At 40.8% G+C, this 12,746-nt stretch overlaps 1 protein-coding gene across 3 annotated transcripts in view; it reads left to right on the top strand.

Annotated features, from left to right (window-relative positions):
- Window positions 1-12,746, top strand: part of ARHGAP28 (Rho GTPase activating protein 28) — a 72,248-nt gene that overhangs the window by 38,306 nt on the left and 21,196 nt on the right. For all 3 annotated transcript variants that reach the window (XM_069779040.1, XM_069779039.1, XM_069779041.1), the window contains exons 2-3: window positions 3,674-3,876; window positions 8,153-8,370. In XM_069779040.1, the coding sequence (XP_069635141.1) occupies window positions 3,674-3,876; window positions 8,153-8,370 (421 nt within the window). The remainder of the gene's footprint in view (window positions 1-3,673; window positions 3,877-8,152; window positions 8,371-12,746) is intronic.

The raw sequence follows: 12,746 nt of genomic DNA, 5'->3' as shown, positions 1-12,746 counted from the left end.
CAGCCTTTCTGATTAGCTCACCACTGCCTGTGTGTGAGGGAGCAAATGAAAATGAGCATGAGTTTCATGATTACTACTTACCTAACAAGACTGGTTTTCAAATCTTCCTTAAGAACAACAGATTAGGCTCAGTGAAAACATTTTTTTCTTGTAAACTTCTCTACAGACACTGAGAAAAAGAGCAAACAAGCCAGAAAGCCTTGGGGGAAAATGTATCAGGAACATAGATTTTCTGTTAGGAGAGTTTTTAGGTGACAGGCAACCTGGGCTTGTTGAGATATTTCTGAGACAGGCAGGCAGCTTGCTGAGTCAGTGCTCATTCAGTGTCCTTCAAGAATGAATTAAAAGCCATGAAGAATATGCTTTGCTTCCTCAGTAGGATTTTGGTGGGGGTTTTTTTTTTCCCAAAACTGTTTTGAGCAGCTTTGGCTAGAGGAAATGGAGACAACTGCCATTATCACATAAAAGCAAGACCACTTCCTCCAGGACAAAAGCCACAGGTATATGGGTCAAAACGGCAGCTGGAAGTCTTTTCAAACATGTGAGCTTTTAATAGGCAGACTCAGAATAATTGCAGAAGGTTTGTACCAGACCACCTGGAAGCAAGCTTCAGCTGTTTACCAGTAAGGATAAAGCACCTCTGCCTAACCTTTCTTGTTACAGGAATTTTACACAGCTTGATTTAATCCAGGCTGAGATAACAAGCCTCATATATGAGGTTCTCAGGAGACTTCATTCAGCTGATTTTCCAAATGAGGTCTGTACTTTTAATATTGTTGTAAATGCACATTAATTACTTAGGAACCTTATATGTATTTGTTAAAGCTGGTTGTCACAGCAGTTGTTGCCGTGCTACGTGGTCTGTTTTGCATTTAGCTTTTTGGTATGGTAATATTACAAAATCGCATACTCACTGTGGGACAAAAGAAACAACCCGGCAAGCCTCTTTCTTCCTAATATGGTGAAATAAAAAGCCTTGGTTTGAGCTAGCTGAAGTGCTGATGGAGTCAAAGCTCAAGGATCATTCTGGTGTGGTGCACGAAGAGCACAAGGATCATGGTCAAGATTCACACTGGGAGGGCAGGAAATGTTTAAATTCCCTGACCATGACTAAATGGTGGGAGCTGGTGATGCTATCAGGGAAAAAGTCCTCTTCTCATCCCAGCATGTGTTTGATTCCAGACCAGCAAGAGCATTCCTTCCTATGATTGCTAGTGTGGGAGCTCTGGCTGTGCTATATAGCAGATTTAGGGACTTATTTTTCACAGAAGTGTGTACTAAGCGGGGATATGAATTGCTCAGTGGGCAGCAGTGTGGTGGTCTCAGGCAGACCACCGAGCTAAAGAGGAGGCTGGTGATGGACAGGCTGTGGCAGGAGGACGGGCACCCACTGCACACCTGACACCAAGCTTTGGCGTCTCTCTCCGCTTGTACAGTGCCCAGTGAAAAGGGGCCCCAAATGCCTTTAGAGCACCAGGAAGTTTTGCTTTTTTCCTCATTTGTGTTAACTATCGCCTTTTAGACAAAAAAGCACAGCTTTTCACAGCAGTAAGCAATTGGCCGGCGGGAGCTGTTTCCCCCATCCCCACCAGCTCCCAGCTGAAGAAATGAGGTTTTTCTGGCTGCTTCTGCTGGTTAAAACATCTGCTCAGAGACACTTGGTACAGTATTAACTCATGATATTGAAGTCCTGTGAGACTTGGGGTTTTTTTTCCTTGCTGATGCTGATGCAAGGAAGAGAGGTAAGTGAATCCATAAAACAACAGAAGCTGACACATCCAGATACATAATTCCAGTAATTATGATTTATCAGGTACCCCAATCATCTGAGGCTTTGCAAACAAAAGCCAACTGAAAGGCTCACGTCTCCCTAGAGGGAGAGCTACGTGGAAACCACTCAAATAGCTTTAACCACAATTGTGTCACAAATTCTGATCAGATTTGGTGACTGTGGCTTGTTCTAATTAAAACAATAACAGCTTCAGAGCTATGTTTAAACACAAACAATTATTTGCTGTTTATGAGGAAAAAAAGGATAGAAACACTTGAAGATAGCACTTCTTTTCCTGGAGGACATGTGTCTCCACAGCACCGTAGTACATTTTCTTCTGCTGAAATATTGTCACCCATCAGAAAGCTTTGCTTCCCAGCAGCTGGCCAAGAGCACATGGGCAAGTTTGGCAGCTGAATCATCCGTATTACACCTCCCTGTGTTCAAAAAGAGGAAAAGGCCCGAGCTTTGCCTTTTTAAAGCACTGATAATGTCCACAGCCGGATTTGTTGTACTCCATTGTTTCCACCACAGCTCCACAACCTGGGACTCAGACCTAACCCAGAAGGAATTGCCTGGGACCACCCAGATGAAGCGAGGAGGCTCCAGGAGCCTCAAGGAAGGAGCCAGCCCTTTGCTGGTGAGGGAGGAGGCAGCAGAGGCAGCAGCACAAAGGGGGAGAAGCATGTCCAGTTGGCTTTATTAAACAATATATTTTTTATACATCCATTACGAAAACTTTGACAAGGAGGGAAATACTGAAAAGGAAGTATCTTTTTTTTTAGTGGAATAAAAGTGATGCCTGGGGTTTTAAACAAAGGCCTGTTGGCAGGATGATGCCATAAAGAAAAGGAAGAGAAGGGGAAACTGCATTTAAATTAATTCAGACAACTGAAGGCCAGAAGACCTTATGATAGAATTTTCCATTCATTCCTGTAGTCTGGCTCTCTGACATAATTGTGTTACCTCCTGACTCCTTTGTACAAATATTGTTGTGGTTATTATTACTGTTTACTGTAACTACTGTAATTACACTTACAAAAGCTGCTTACAGTATTGCAGCCATAATAATGCAAAAGAGCAAAGTCAGACAAGACTTTCATGGTGGGTGTTTTATAAGATTTTGAATGGACTTGTATAACTGTCTTCAGCTGCAAGAATTTACAGTGGGAAAAGACAAGAACAAAGGACTAAGGAACAAACTCCTTGGTTTTGATTCAATCACTGTGTTGAATCGTCACTTGAAATTTGATTTTTAGTGAATCGTAATTGGTTTTGAGCCTGTGATCAAAACCTTCTGGTTGGCCTAAAATATACTATTTCATTTGAAAGACAAATTTTGTTAAGATTTCTTTTATTTTAATTTAATTTAAGAAAAAATGAATTATTTTTAAAAGGGTTTTCAAATAAAAAGGTAATTATACTTCTGAATTAAAATATTTCAAGTTTTTCATTATTTTCTGGAGCCAAGATGAGCTTGTAAAATATTTCAATGTTCCCAAGTCTGAATATTTTTCCCCAAAGAAGTTTGCACTGAAGCATTTCAGCCAGTAAGCAAAACAGGAAGGGATAGAAAGAGAAACTGAGGCACAAAGAAGTTAAAGTACTTTTCCAGTGTCTCATTAGATGGATATCAGTGTTAGAAATAGAAATTGCATCTCCTGAGGTCCCCTCTAGGGTGTAAAACACTAAAGACATTAAAGAGAGAAAATAGTAGATGCAGAATAAATTTCCAGCCATAACTGTTATGAAGACCACCAGAACTGTACATTTTGCCTCCAACATCTTGTTCCCTGCTCCCTGGTACAGTCACAGGTGAAGCCCTAGTTGTGTGCTCTGTCTGCATGGTACAAGTTAGCATGATAGAAAGAAATTTTTATTTTCATCACCATCTCTTTTCAGAAAGTCTCTCCCTCGTTGTCGAAGAATTAACAGGATGCTTTCCAATGAGTCAGCACCTCCTCCTGCATTCAGTCGCTCCAACTCGCAGGCCTCCATGGACAGCACCTCCATGGAAGACTTCTGGTGCGAAGTGGAGAGCATCAAGGAGAGCAGTGAAGATGGATCTGAAGAAGCAACGCTCTTGGAGTTCAAACCTGCTGACGGTAAGCACACAAACACCACTTCTTCCTCACACTTTGGCTTTGCCTCAGCTCTTTAGTCATGCCCTGATCTCCCTCCTTGTGTCACTCAGTATGAGCAAAAGTACTAGGCTAGGTCTATGATCATTGTAGCTCCAATTCTGAACATCACAGTCAATGTACGAGACATCACTGGAAAGAAACAATCATTCAGTCTGATTTATGCACTGGGGCTGGTAATTTACTTCTGAAGTAATTTTTTTTGCATTGATTTTATTTGTGCTTCAGGAGGACAGATATGGTGTAATTCAGAAAAGAGAAGGACTAAATGAAAACTTCATCTCCAGCATTAAACAAACTAAACCAAAACGTATAAAAGAACCAAAAAGTTCATTTAGTATACTGGAATTTTCAATTTTCTGGCTTTTGACAGGATATAACACAGACATTATGAAAGTCTTGAATCAGTTTTTATGTAGATATCATTTGGTGCTGTCAGAAATTTGATAACTGCCTGTTTCTCTGAGATTGCCTGATTTAGATATAATTCAAGGAGACACTAGAGATAAGTCTGACTATATAGATGCCTACATCATTCAGACCTGCCAGTTGACAAAATTCATTCATCACTTCTACAAATTATGCTGCAGGTATTAATACCTCATTCTTTTATGTTTTCCCCTCTCCTTTTTCGTAATGTATTTGGAAAAACATGTAGTAGCCTGCACTAGCTTGTTGCAACGCAGCTTTGTGTTAGATGATTTGATAACATCCAGGACAGCAGTTCTCATTTTTTTCCAGTTATGACCCCACTTAGAAATGCATTAAATTGTGCAACACAAAATACCAGGTGTTACTATAGGATCACACCAAATTTCTTTTGAGGTCATGACCCACTGATAACTGCTGCAACCCTTTTGTGGATCATGGCCACTAGTCTGGTAACTACTGATCTAGGGATAGATTTTGAAACAATGGTGTGTTCTTTCCATACAATTATTAACATGAGTGAGTATGTATTTTTCTTACCTTGCCATGCAATGGGATATCATTAATTTTGCTACCAGGAAAAAGGGGGAAAAGGGTGAAAAAGTACTACGTTATTAAGCAACCAAATATGTAATCAGTCATGATAAGTATCCCACACAGAAGTATCTAGCTCCAATCATGTACCGTTTCCATGGGGATCATCTTCCACTCACTAGTTCCCAGTAGGGCTCTCCTGGAAGCAAAAGGAGAAGACCTCTGTTCACGAGAAGTCTCGGTCTTCTATGAGGGTTATGGTCTGGCAGCTTAAACACCAACTGCACTTCTTTGTACTGGCCTGTGGTCTCAAATAAAAATAGATCAGGATGTAGCAGTTTATGCTTATTGTAATGGGAAGGCAGAAAAGCAATCTGCCTCAATCAGTTTGACCTTATAGGGAAAATTCCTGTCTGATCATGCTGTCTAGCTTGGAGACCCCAGAGATTTTGAACTTCTTGGTGTCTCCATGCAATTGTCAGCATGAACTGGGTGTCCCTGACTTGTCTGCACGGTCAGAAAAATATTGCATATCTGTGAGTTACCAAGCTGAGTAAGTTAGTAGGACAAGGGAATACAGGAGCCCATTTTCCATGTTCTCAGAAACTTTTCCATCAGTTTCACCACTGCTGAGCTAAATCATCACAACAGCGCAAACTCTGCTGCAGTCCCATGTTACCCTTTGTCTGATTACACCTCATTACATTCCATTGATTTCTTCCCCTCAGTCCTGAATTAAAAATGAGACTGCAAGGTAAAATGCAATACATCACCACACTTCATTTACCTTCATACTGTTGTTTTAAACACATATATATTGCATACACCCACACAAAACCAGGCAGTGCTTGTCCTAGTTATTAACTTCAGGAATATATTCAGTCTGGGATTATAAATCTTGGAAATAATAGTGAGTTCTATTAAGCTCTTAATAGGATAATACTCCTTGCCAAGGATCAAAACATTGAAAATCAATGTGGAAGTCCTCACAGCAAAATAAAAAACAAATATTCATCAGCCTTTTGAGATGTCTTTGGGAGCAAGAGATGCAGAATCCTTAAGAAGGAAGCCAAAGGGTTATAGCAGCCAGGCACTACTGATACTGTCGAAGCCACGATGCTATTTTTTACCAGACCACATGTGCAAGGGGAAGACATCAGCACATTTACTCTGTTGACGTTAGTAACTATGGTCAAGAAAGAACAGAAGATCATATCAAGTGATACAAGGGATGAAAATGTAGGGGAAGAGGAAGTCATGGGCTATTTAAGATGGCAGTGATGTGCAGAACTACTTTAAAGCTTGGTGTTACAAGGTGTGGATGCTGTGAGTTATTTGAGGTTATATCTGAAATTCAAAGAAAGGCACACCTCTCTCCTAGCAATCTCTATGAAAAAAAGAGAATTACCAGCCAGAGGGAACCCTCTCGATTATCTGTCTTCTGGTAGAGCAGAATCAAACACAGTATCAAGACCCTGCTGTATAAATAGCTACCACTATAAAAATAATGTTTTGTAGAACAACATGGGGTTTTTTAGCCCTTTTTTAAACCTATGTGTCATAAAATTTTGAGGGTTTTTTAATGCAGAAATTCCTTCTCTTTAATAGTTTTACTCCTCTGGTTGTGGTCATTATTTTTTAGTCTATTGTTTGTGAGTGGTTGGAACAGGAAAAGAGCAAAAGCCAGAGAAAACAAGTCACAGGGGTGGCTGGTAAGCAGGCAGAATTTCATGTCTGCTTTACTATTTTTCATAGCATCATGAAAGCCAAGTTTGATTAAAAACTAAATTCTTGGAAAGAATATGTCAGGAGAAAAGCCAAAATTAATATAATTAAGAAACTGAAATGTGAATGGATGTGGCTAGAACAGCAGCACACAGAAATGAAAAGAGACCTTGTTAGAAAGAAGAGCGAGGACAGCAGAAGAACCATTGGTTCAAAGCTTACAAAGAAGGGAAAGGAACAGCCTGTCGTCCTATCATGGATACAGACAGGATCGGAGTGGGGACCAGCTGTTTCATGGGATGCAGGGCTGGTCACACCCCTGTCTAACACAGAGCAGAGGTTTTAGAAGCAAGTATTTTTGTAGAACTTTGTAAAGAGACAAGGCAGTTAACAATGAAGTCAGTGATGGCGCATGTGTAAGATGCTTTCACTTGTCCCTCTGGTCCAGTCCTGTAATTTTCTTTTTTGTGTATCTAACTGCCAAAGTGCAGCAAACCAGTATCTGTTAATCTGCCTGCATTCTGATGTCAAGAAGAGGCAATAAATGGAGAGTGGAAATACCAACCTGTCATTAAGACCAGTGCTGGGAGAACAATAAGTGCATTGACTAGTTGTTTTATAGAACATGCTGCAAATTAATCCATTTCCTGTTTGACATGTTTATTTTAAACACCTCTTCTTCAGTCAAAGCTGGAGTGCGATACTCTCTTGTCTCAAGCAGCATATTGCTGAGCTAGGATTGTTCACAGAACTAAAATGAAGGCCCTCAAAATCTCCTATGTGAAGAGAGATTTTAAAAGACTATGACCGTTTACTTTAAAAAGCAGGCAGAAAAATGATGACAGCAAAATTTAAAATTACTAAATTATTTAGAGAAGGTAGTTTGGGAGCTTCTCCCTGTCCTGCAGTGACAGGGGATATTCGTTTAATGTAACAGGTAGCAAGCTGAAACCTTCTATTGACTTTGCATGGCAAGGTGTTTTTTTGGGGGGGGGAGGGGCTGCAGGTGTGGCTCTGTGAGAAGACGCCAGAACCTTCCCCCATGTCTGACAGAACCAGGAAAGAAAATGCTTTTTCACACAGTGCATAATCTCACTATGGAACCAGCTGCAGTGTTGAACCAGTTGAGAAACAGATATTGAACAGGATTCAAGAAGATGTTAGTCACTGATCAAGATATCAAGAAACGGTGGTGTGTAGAGTACTAGCCAGCCTTTAATTATTAGAAATCAAGATGATACCTAGCATGCAAGGATAGCTATTTCTGCATCTTCCACCCTTACCTGACTTCTTTGATACCTACTCCTACCTGACCCTTGCTCTTTAGTGAGCAGCTCTGGCTCTTAATTTTTTGTTCAAAACAGGCTATTGGACTAGGTGCACATCATGCTTCTCTCAGTATGGCATCTTCACTAGGTGTCTGATTATCTAGATTGGAAGTGAAGTCTTCTCCAGGTAAAGGCTAAGGCAGCGGTCCACCATGCCACCTCCCGTCCTTCAGCTCCCTCTCCCTCCCTTGCCAGGCCTGGTAACACGTTCTCTTCCTCTGCAGAAGGTGAGCTGGAGGCAGAATGGCTGCAAGATGTAGGCTTATCTACGTTGATCTCCGGAGCTGAAGAGGAGGATGGCCAAGCCCTGCTGTCCACTCTGACACGAACTCAAGCTGCCGCCGTACAGAAGAGGTACAACACCTACACTCAGACTCTGAGGAAGAAGAACAAGCACACAGTTCGGGATGTGCGAGACATCTTTGGCACCAATGACTCTGCTGTAAGTAGCTAATACATCCTAGAGAATGCTTTTGAGCTTAATTTTTATGCATTTTGCAAGTAACTCATTGAAGCTTCTACCAGACAGGAACCCCTTTTTGCTGACAATATACAGCCAGCCAGTAGCAGTTCCTGACACTAAGCTCAGACTTCTTATGCTGTATTTACTACATTTTGAGAGAAAAGAAATGAAATAAAATAGATGGTGCACAGTGTTGCAACTAACCTATAACATAATGTCATATCTGTTGCCAGCCTTGCTCCTGCAATCTCCTATCAAGACTAACATTCACTCCTTTATTTTTTGGGAAATTGGTGAGTTACTCTTGGCAGCTATTCAGATTTTTGTTGGCTTCTGGGGACACTTGCTATTTACTCAGCAGTCTCAGCAGTGAAGTAAAACTTCTCTAATGAAGCAACTGGGGTTCAAATATGCATAAGCAGTTAAACACCTGCCAGCATGATTGCAACTGGTACACTGGCAGTTACATTTCACTTACACAGCGAATGAAAATCTATTAATTGTTCATTTGCTTCATGGCTTCAGAAATGAGCATTACCTCTGGTGGTTTCATCCACTGTTCCCTGAGGATAGCTCTGAATGCACCAATTCCTATCCCTACACATTTTGATTGCGGTGAATGCAGTCAACTGTGTGAGTTTAGTCTAACGCTCAAAGCAACATGCATGACTTTACATATGTCACTCATGATATCTTAAATGGGAGTTGCCAATAAGCTCAAAAGCTTACCTTTGAAATTAATATTAAAGTCCTTGCCATTACAGAACTCCAAGAAACTATTTTTCATTACGAAATTGCTTTGTCCTTTTCTATTTGTCCTACCTTTTCCTTAAGGCTTGGCATCCTGGATGAATTTAAAACAAAAAATTGGGAAACAAAATTGTAGCTGCATAGTTGTATTAAAATTACAAAGATGTAATGGTTGGGGAGTTAACTTGTCTCCAGTTTAAGTATCTGGGCTCTTTTGAACCTCCTGCACATATCCCACAAATATATCCAGAAGCATCCAGTAGTTTCCTGTGGGCAGACTTTCTTGCATGAGAAATCATCGGACATACTTACACAAACATTAAAAATCTTATGGCTCGTCTTATTAGATTAGCACACTTCCCCTGATTCAAGTGTCTGTAAACCTTTATGTGTTTAAAATCTTAAAAAATTATAATAAAGCTTAAGTTTCCTAATAAATTTAAATCAGCCAAATAAATGTTGTACCCATTCTCTCAGATGGGCACATTATTGATCTGGTTTTGACCTGCTTATTTTTCACCTCTGTTTCTCACTTGCTAAAGGAATCAGGAACTTCAGAGCCATTGCCCTTCAAATCACTGTTTTACCTCCACTAAAATTCAGCTCACTTACTAGTTCTGCATGGTGAAATTCTGAAAGATAAGACCAAATAGGTAATTAGGACCTCTAATTCTTCTTCCCACAAAAATATGCAGTTCTGCAGGGTGCTTACCTAAATGTTAATCTCGGATGCACAAATACAGCTGCAGAGCACACCATCACATCCCTCCAATGGACTGTGAAAGAGAATGTATTTCTAAAAGCCTGCAAGATTCCCAACACCCTTTTGGCATTCCCATTGACCATTGCTCCTATCTCTGCTGCTTATTATGGGATTTAGAAACTTTATCCTAATTACCAGCTTCTCAGGGCTAAACATACTGCAGGGGGACTTGTGCCCTGACCTGAGGGTTTCCCTAGCAGTCATTTGTAAGGGGGTATCAGCTGAAGCAGTCCATCACACTCAGCTGCCTTTTGGGGCATGGCACTACAGCTGTCGATGAATCTTTCTGATGAATCAGTTTGGCAAAGTGATCTGCATTAAAAACAACCCAGCCAAAAAAGAAGATCAACAGGGGACAGGGAAGGGCAAATCTTTTCAGCACAGCTGCTGAAGAGAGGCTGGTAAAAAGACTGCTTGAAATGATATGCAGGAGTTTTGCTTTCCCACCCTGCTATTTAGCTGGGAAGGGAAGAAGTAAACATGTTGCAAACAGCAAAACAGCTCTAATTGTTTCACATAAGTCTATAATCCTCCCCATTAGCAGGATGGATTTACCCTTCTTCCCAACAACCTAAGCATTGCAGGAGCCTAGAGGGATGGGTCACAGGATGGATTACTCTCTTCTGTGGCTAATGATGACAGAAAAGGTGATTAGCTCACTAGGGTCACCTGAGATGAGATTTAGGGGACACTGAAGAGGCATAAATAGTTGTGATCTGAGATGGGGGAAGAGAGATTTGCCCTAGTTTCTTCTCTCTGTTCTGAAAAAAACTGCTTGATAGATGTTTTGCTATTACTGCCTGCTGGCTAGCCTCTCTGTGGGTCAACATAGAGCAAACGGTGCTTTTTCCCTTATTCTGCCTTGAGGTCCATCCCCTCACTGCAGGAGTGTTCCCTCAACGGCTCAAGTAGACTGAAATAAAAGGAAATTAAGCCATATTTCCTTTTTTTTATTTGGTGGTGTTTGTTGGGTTTTTTTCCCTGTTGCCCACCTTGGAAAGGTGCTATGATCCCTGGGGGCAAAATGCAGCATGTGCAGTACCTCGCCCCTCTGAGAGTGATGCCTTGGCAGAGCAGCCTGCCCCAGCTGAGGTATCTCTGCTCTGCTTCAGACAGGCTCAACTGATAGCCACACTACCAAGATTTAAATTGGATGGTTTATTAATCACAGTGGCCTGATTTTCCTTACTGCTGGTACCCTGCTGCTTCCATCAGAAGCTATTGGCTCTGCTAGTGCTCAAAGCCTAGAAAAATCAACAGCAGAATACAAATGAGGGGGGGAACATTGATTTTGTTATTGGAGGGAGGAAATGAAGTATCATGCTCATTAACAGCCCAACCCTGTACGTTGTGATCAGCTAAAAGTCTGCAAGAGTTTTAGGAGCATTTTACTTGAGCAATGCATGAGAAAATCATGTCCTAATTAAAGAAGAATCACTAACTAACCTACAGCTATTTGCATGAAAAGGCATTTGTGATGACAGTGCTTAGAAATATTAATATATCCAAAGCATGGGCAACTTGTGTCCTGGGAAGAGATATAAGGCTATCCTCCTTTGCCTTTATTTCCCTTGGCTGCAGGGCTGAAAATAGATTTTGTTCGCTTTGGTGCTCCAGTAATTTGTTTTTACATCTTCTACAATGTGGGTAGCTGCTAAAGAACTATCATCTACCTCATCTCCATCTTTTCCTTGCTTTTCTGGTTTCCTCTTCCTATTGGAAACTCCTGTGTACATTGTGCCAGTAAACACTGGGCTCATTTTTAGTATCGAATAATGAGAACCATCTAATGAATCACTTTCAGTCAGAAATCAGGATATAAGAAGTCTTGCCTTCGCTGGAGCACCAGCCATTTACTAAAGAAATAATCTGGATCTTTAAAATTCATGCATTAAAAAGGTTTTATTCCCAGTCTTCCCTTTCTTTTTTTCATATTATCCTAAGATTTAAAAAAAAAAGGGGGGGGGGTGTTCATCCTGTTTAGAAGAGACTTTCACAAAAGAGACATAGATTTGGCTTCTTTATACACTCTCACTGTGGAGGCTGGGAAATGAGACCAAGAATATGACATTTTTAGTTAGCCCTGATATTGTACACCTCACGTTATTCAATTGCCACAAGCTACAGCAGCCTGCAGGCTGTTGCAAGCACTGCTGGGTGCGAAGCAGAGTTGTGGTGTCAGCTTCCCTCTGCTAGCTCCACTGTGCTTAGCCAAACCTGGTTACTGCAGCTGCTTCACTATTGATTTCACCTATGTAATAAGGCTGGAAGGATTTTTTTTTTTTCTTAATAAACTTGATTCACTGTAAGTCTATTCTGAATACTGTTCTCAGGGTCAGACATTTTGAGCAGTGAAAGTAGATGAGCCATTTGATAATGTTTACCATTAATTTCTCCATCTGGATCTTAAGCAGCAGAGTAACTACTTTTATGTTTGATTTTCCCAAATTGCTGAGGCAAGTTTAACTATCCCCTCCACTTCCATTCTCCCACCTGAAATTTATAACGCTTTTTTATGTCCTAACACCTTTTGTGTAAATGTTATGGGATTTTATCATAAAAGCATCCTACAGTTCTCCTTTTAGAAAAAAATCAGTGGTCCTTACAGTCTTCTGGCAAAGGAAGTCCATGTGACTCAAATCCTGTTTGCTACCAAGTTTGCGGGCCATTGAGTGGACTCTCTCAGGAGAGATTTTTATTCATGTTACATTTGACTTTGTTACCCAAATTTCTCAGAGCATAAGACTGAATAAAACAACTGCAAGATTATTTCAGGCTTCCAGTTGGAAGAGCTGCCTCTCTTTTAAATATCTGACATTTTTTAGCAGTCTGAGTGCTGCTC

The sequence above is a fragment of the Haliaeetus albicilla genome, chromosome 3 (assembly GCF_947461875.1).
Source record: "Haliaeetus albicilla chromosome 3, bHalAlb1.1, whole genome shotgun sequence".
NCBI classification, from domain to species: Eukaryota; Metazoa; Chordata; class Aves; order Accipitriformes; family Accipitridae; genus Haliaeetus; species Haliaeetus albicilla.
The sequence above is the reverse complement of the archived record's forward strand: the minus strand, read 5'-3'. Positions and strand labels throughout refer to the sequence as shown.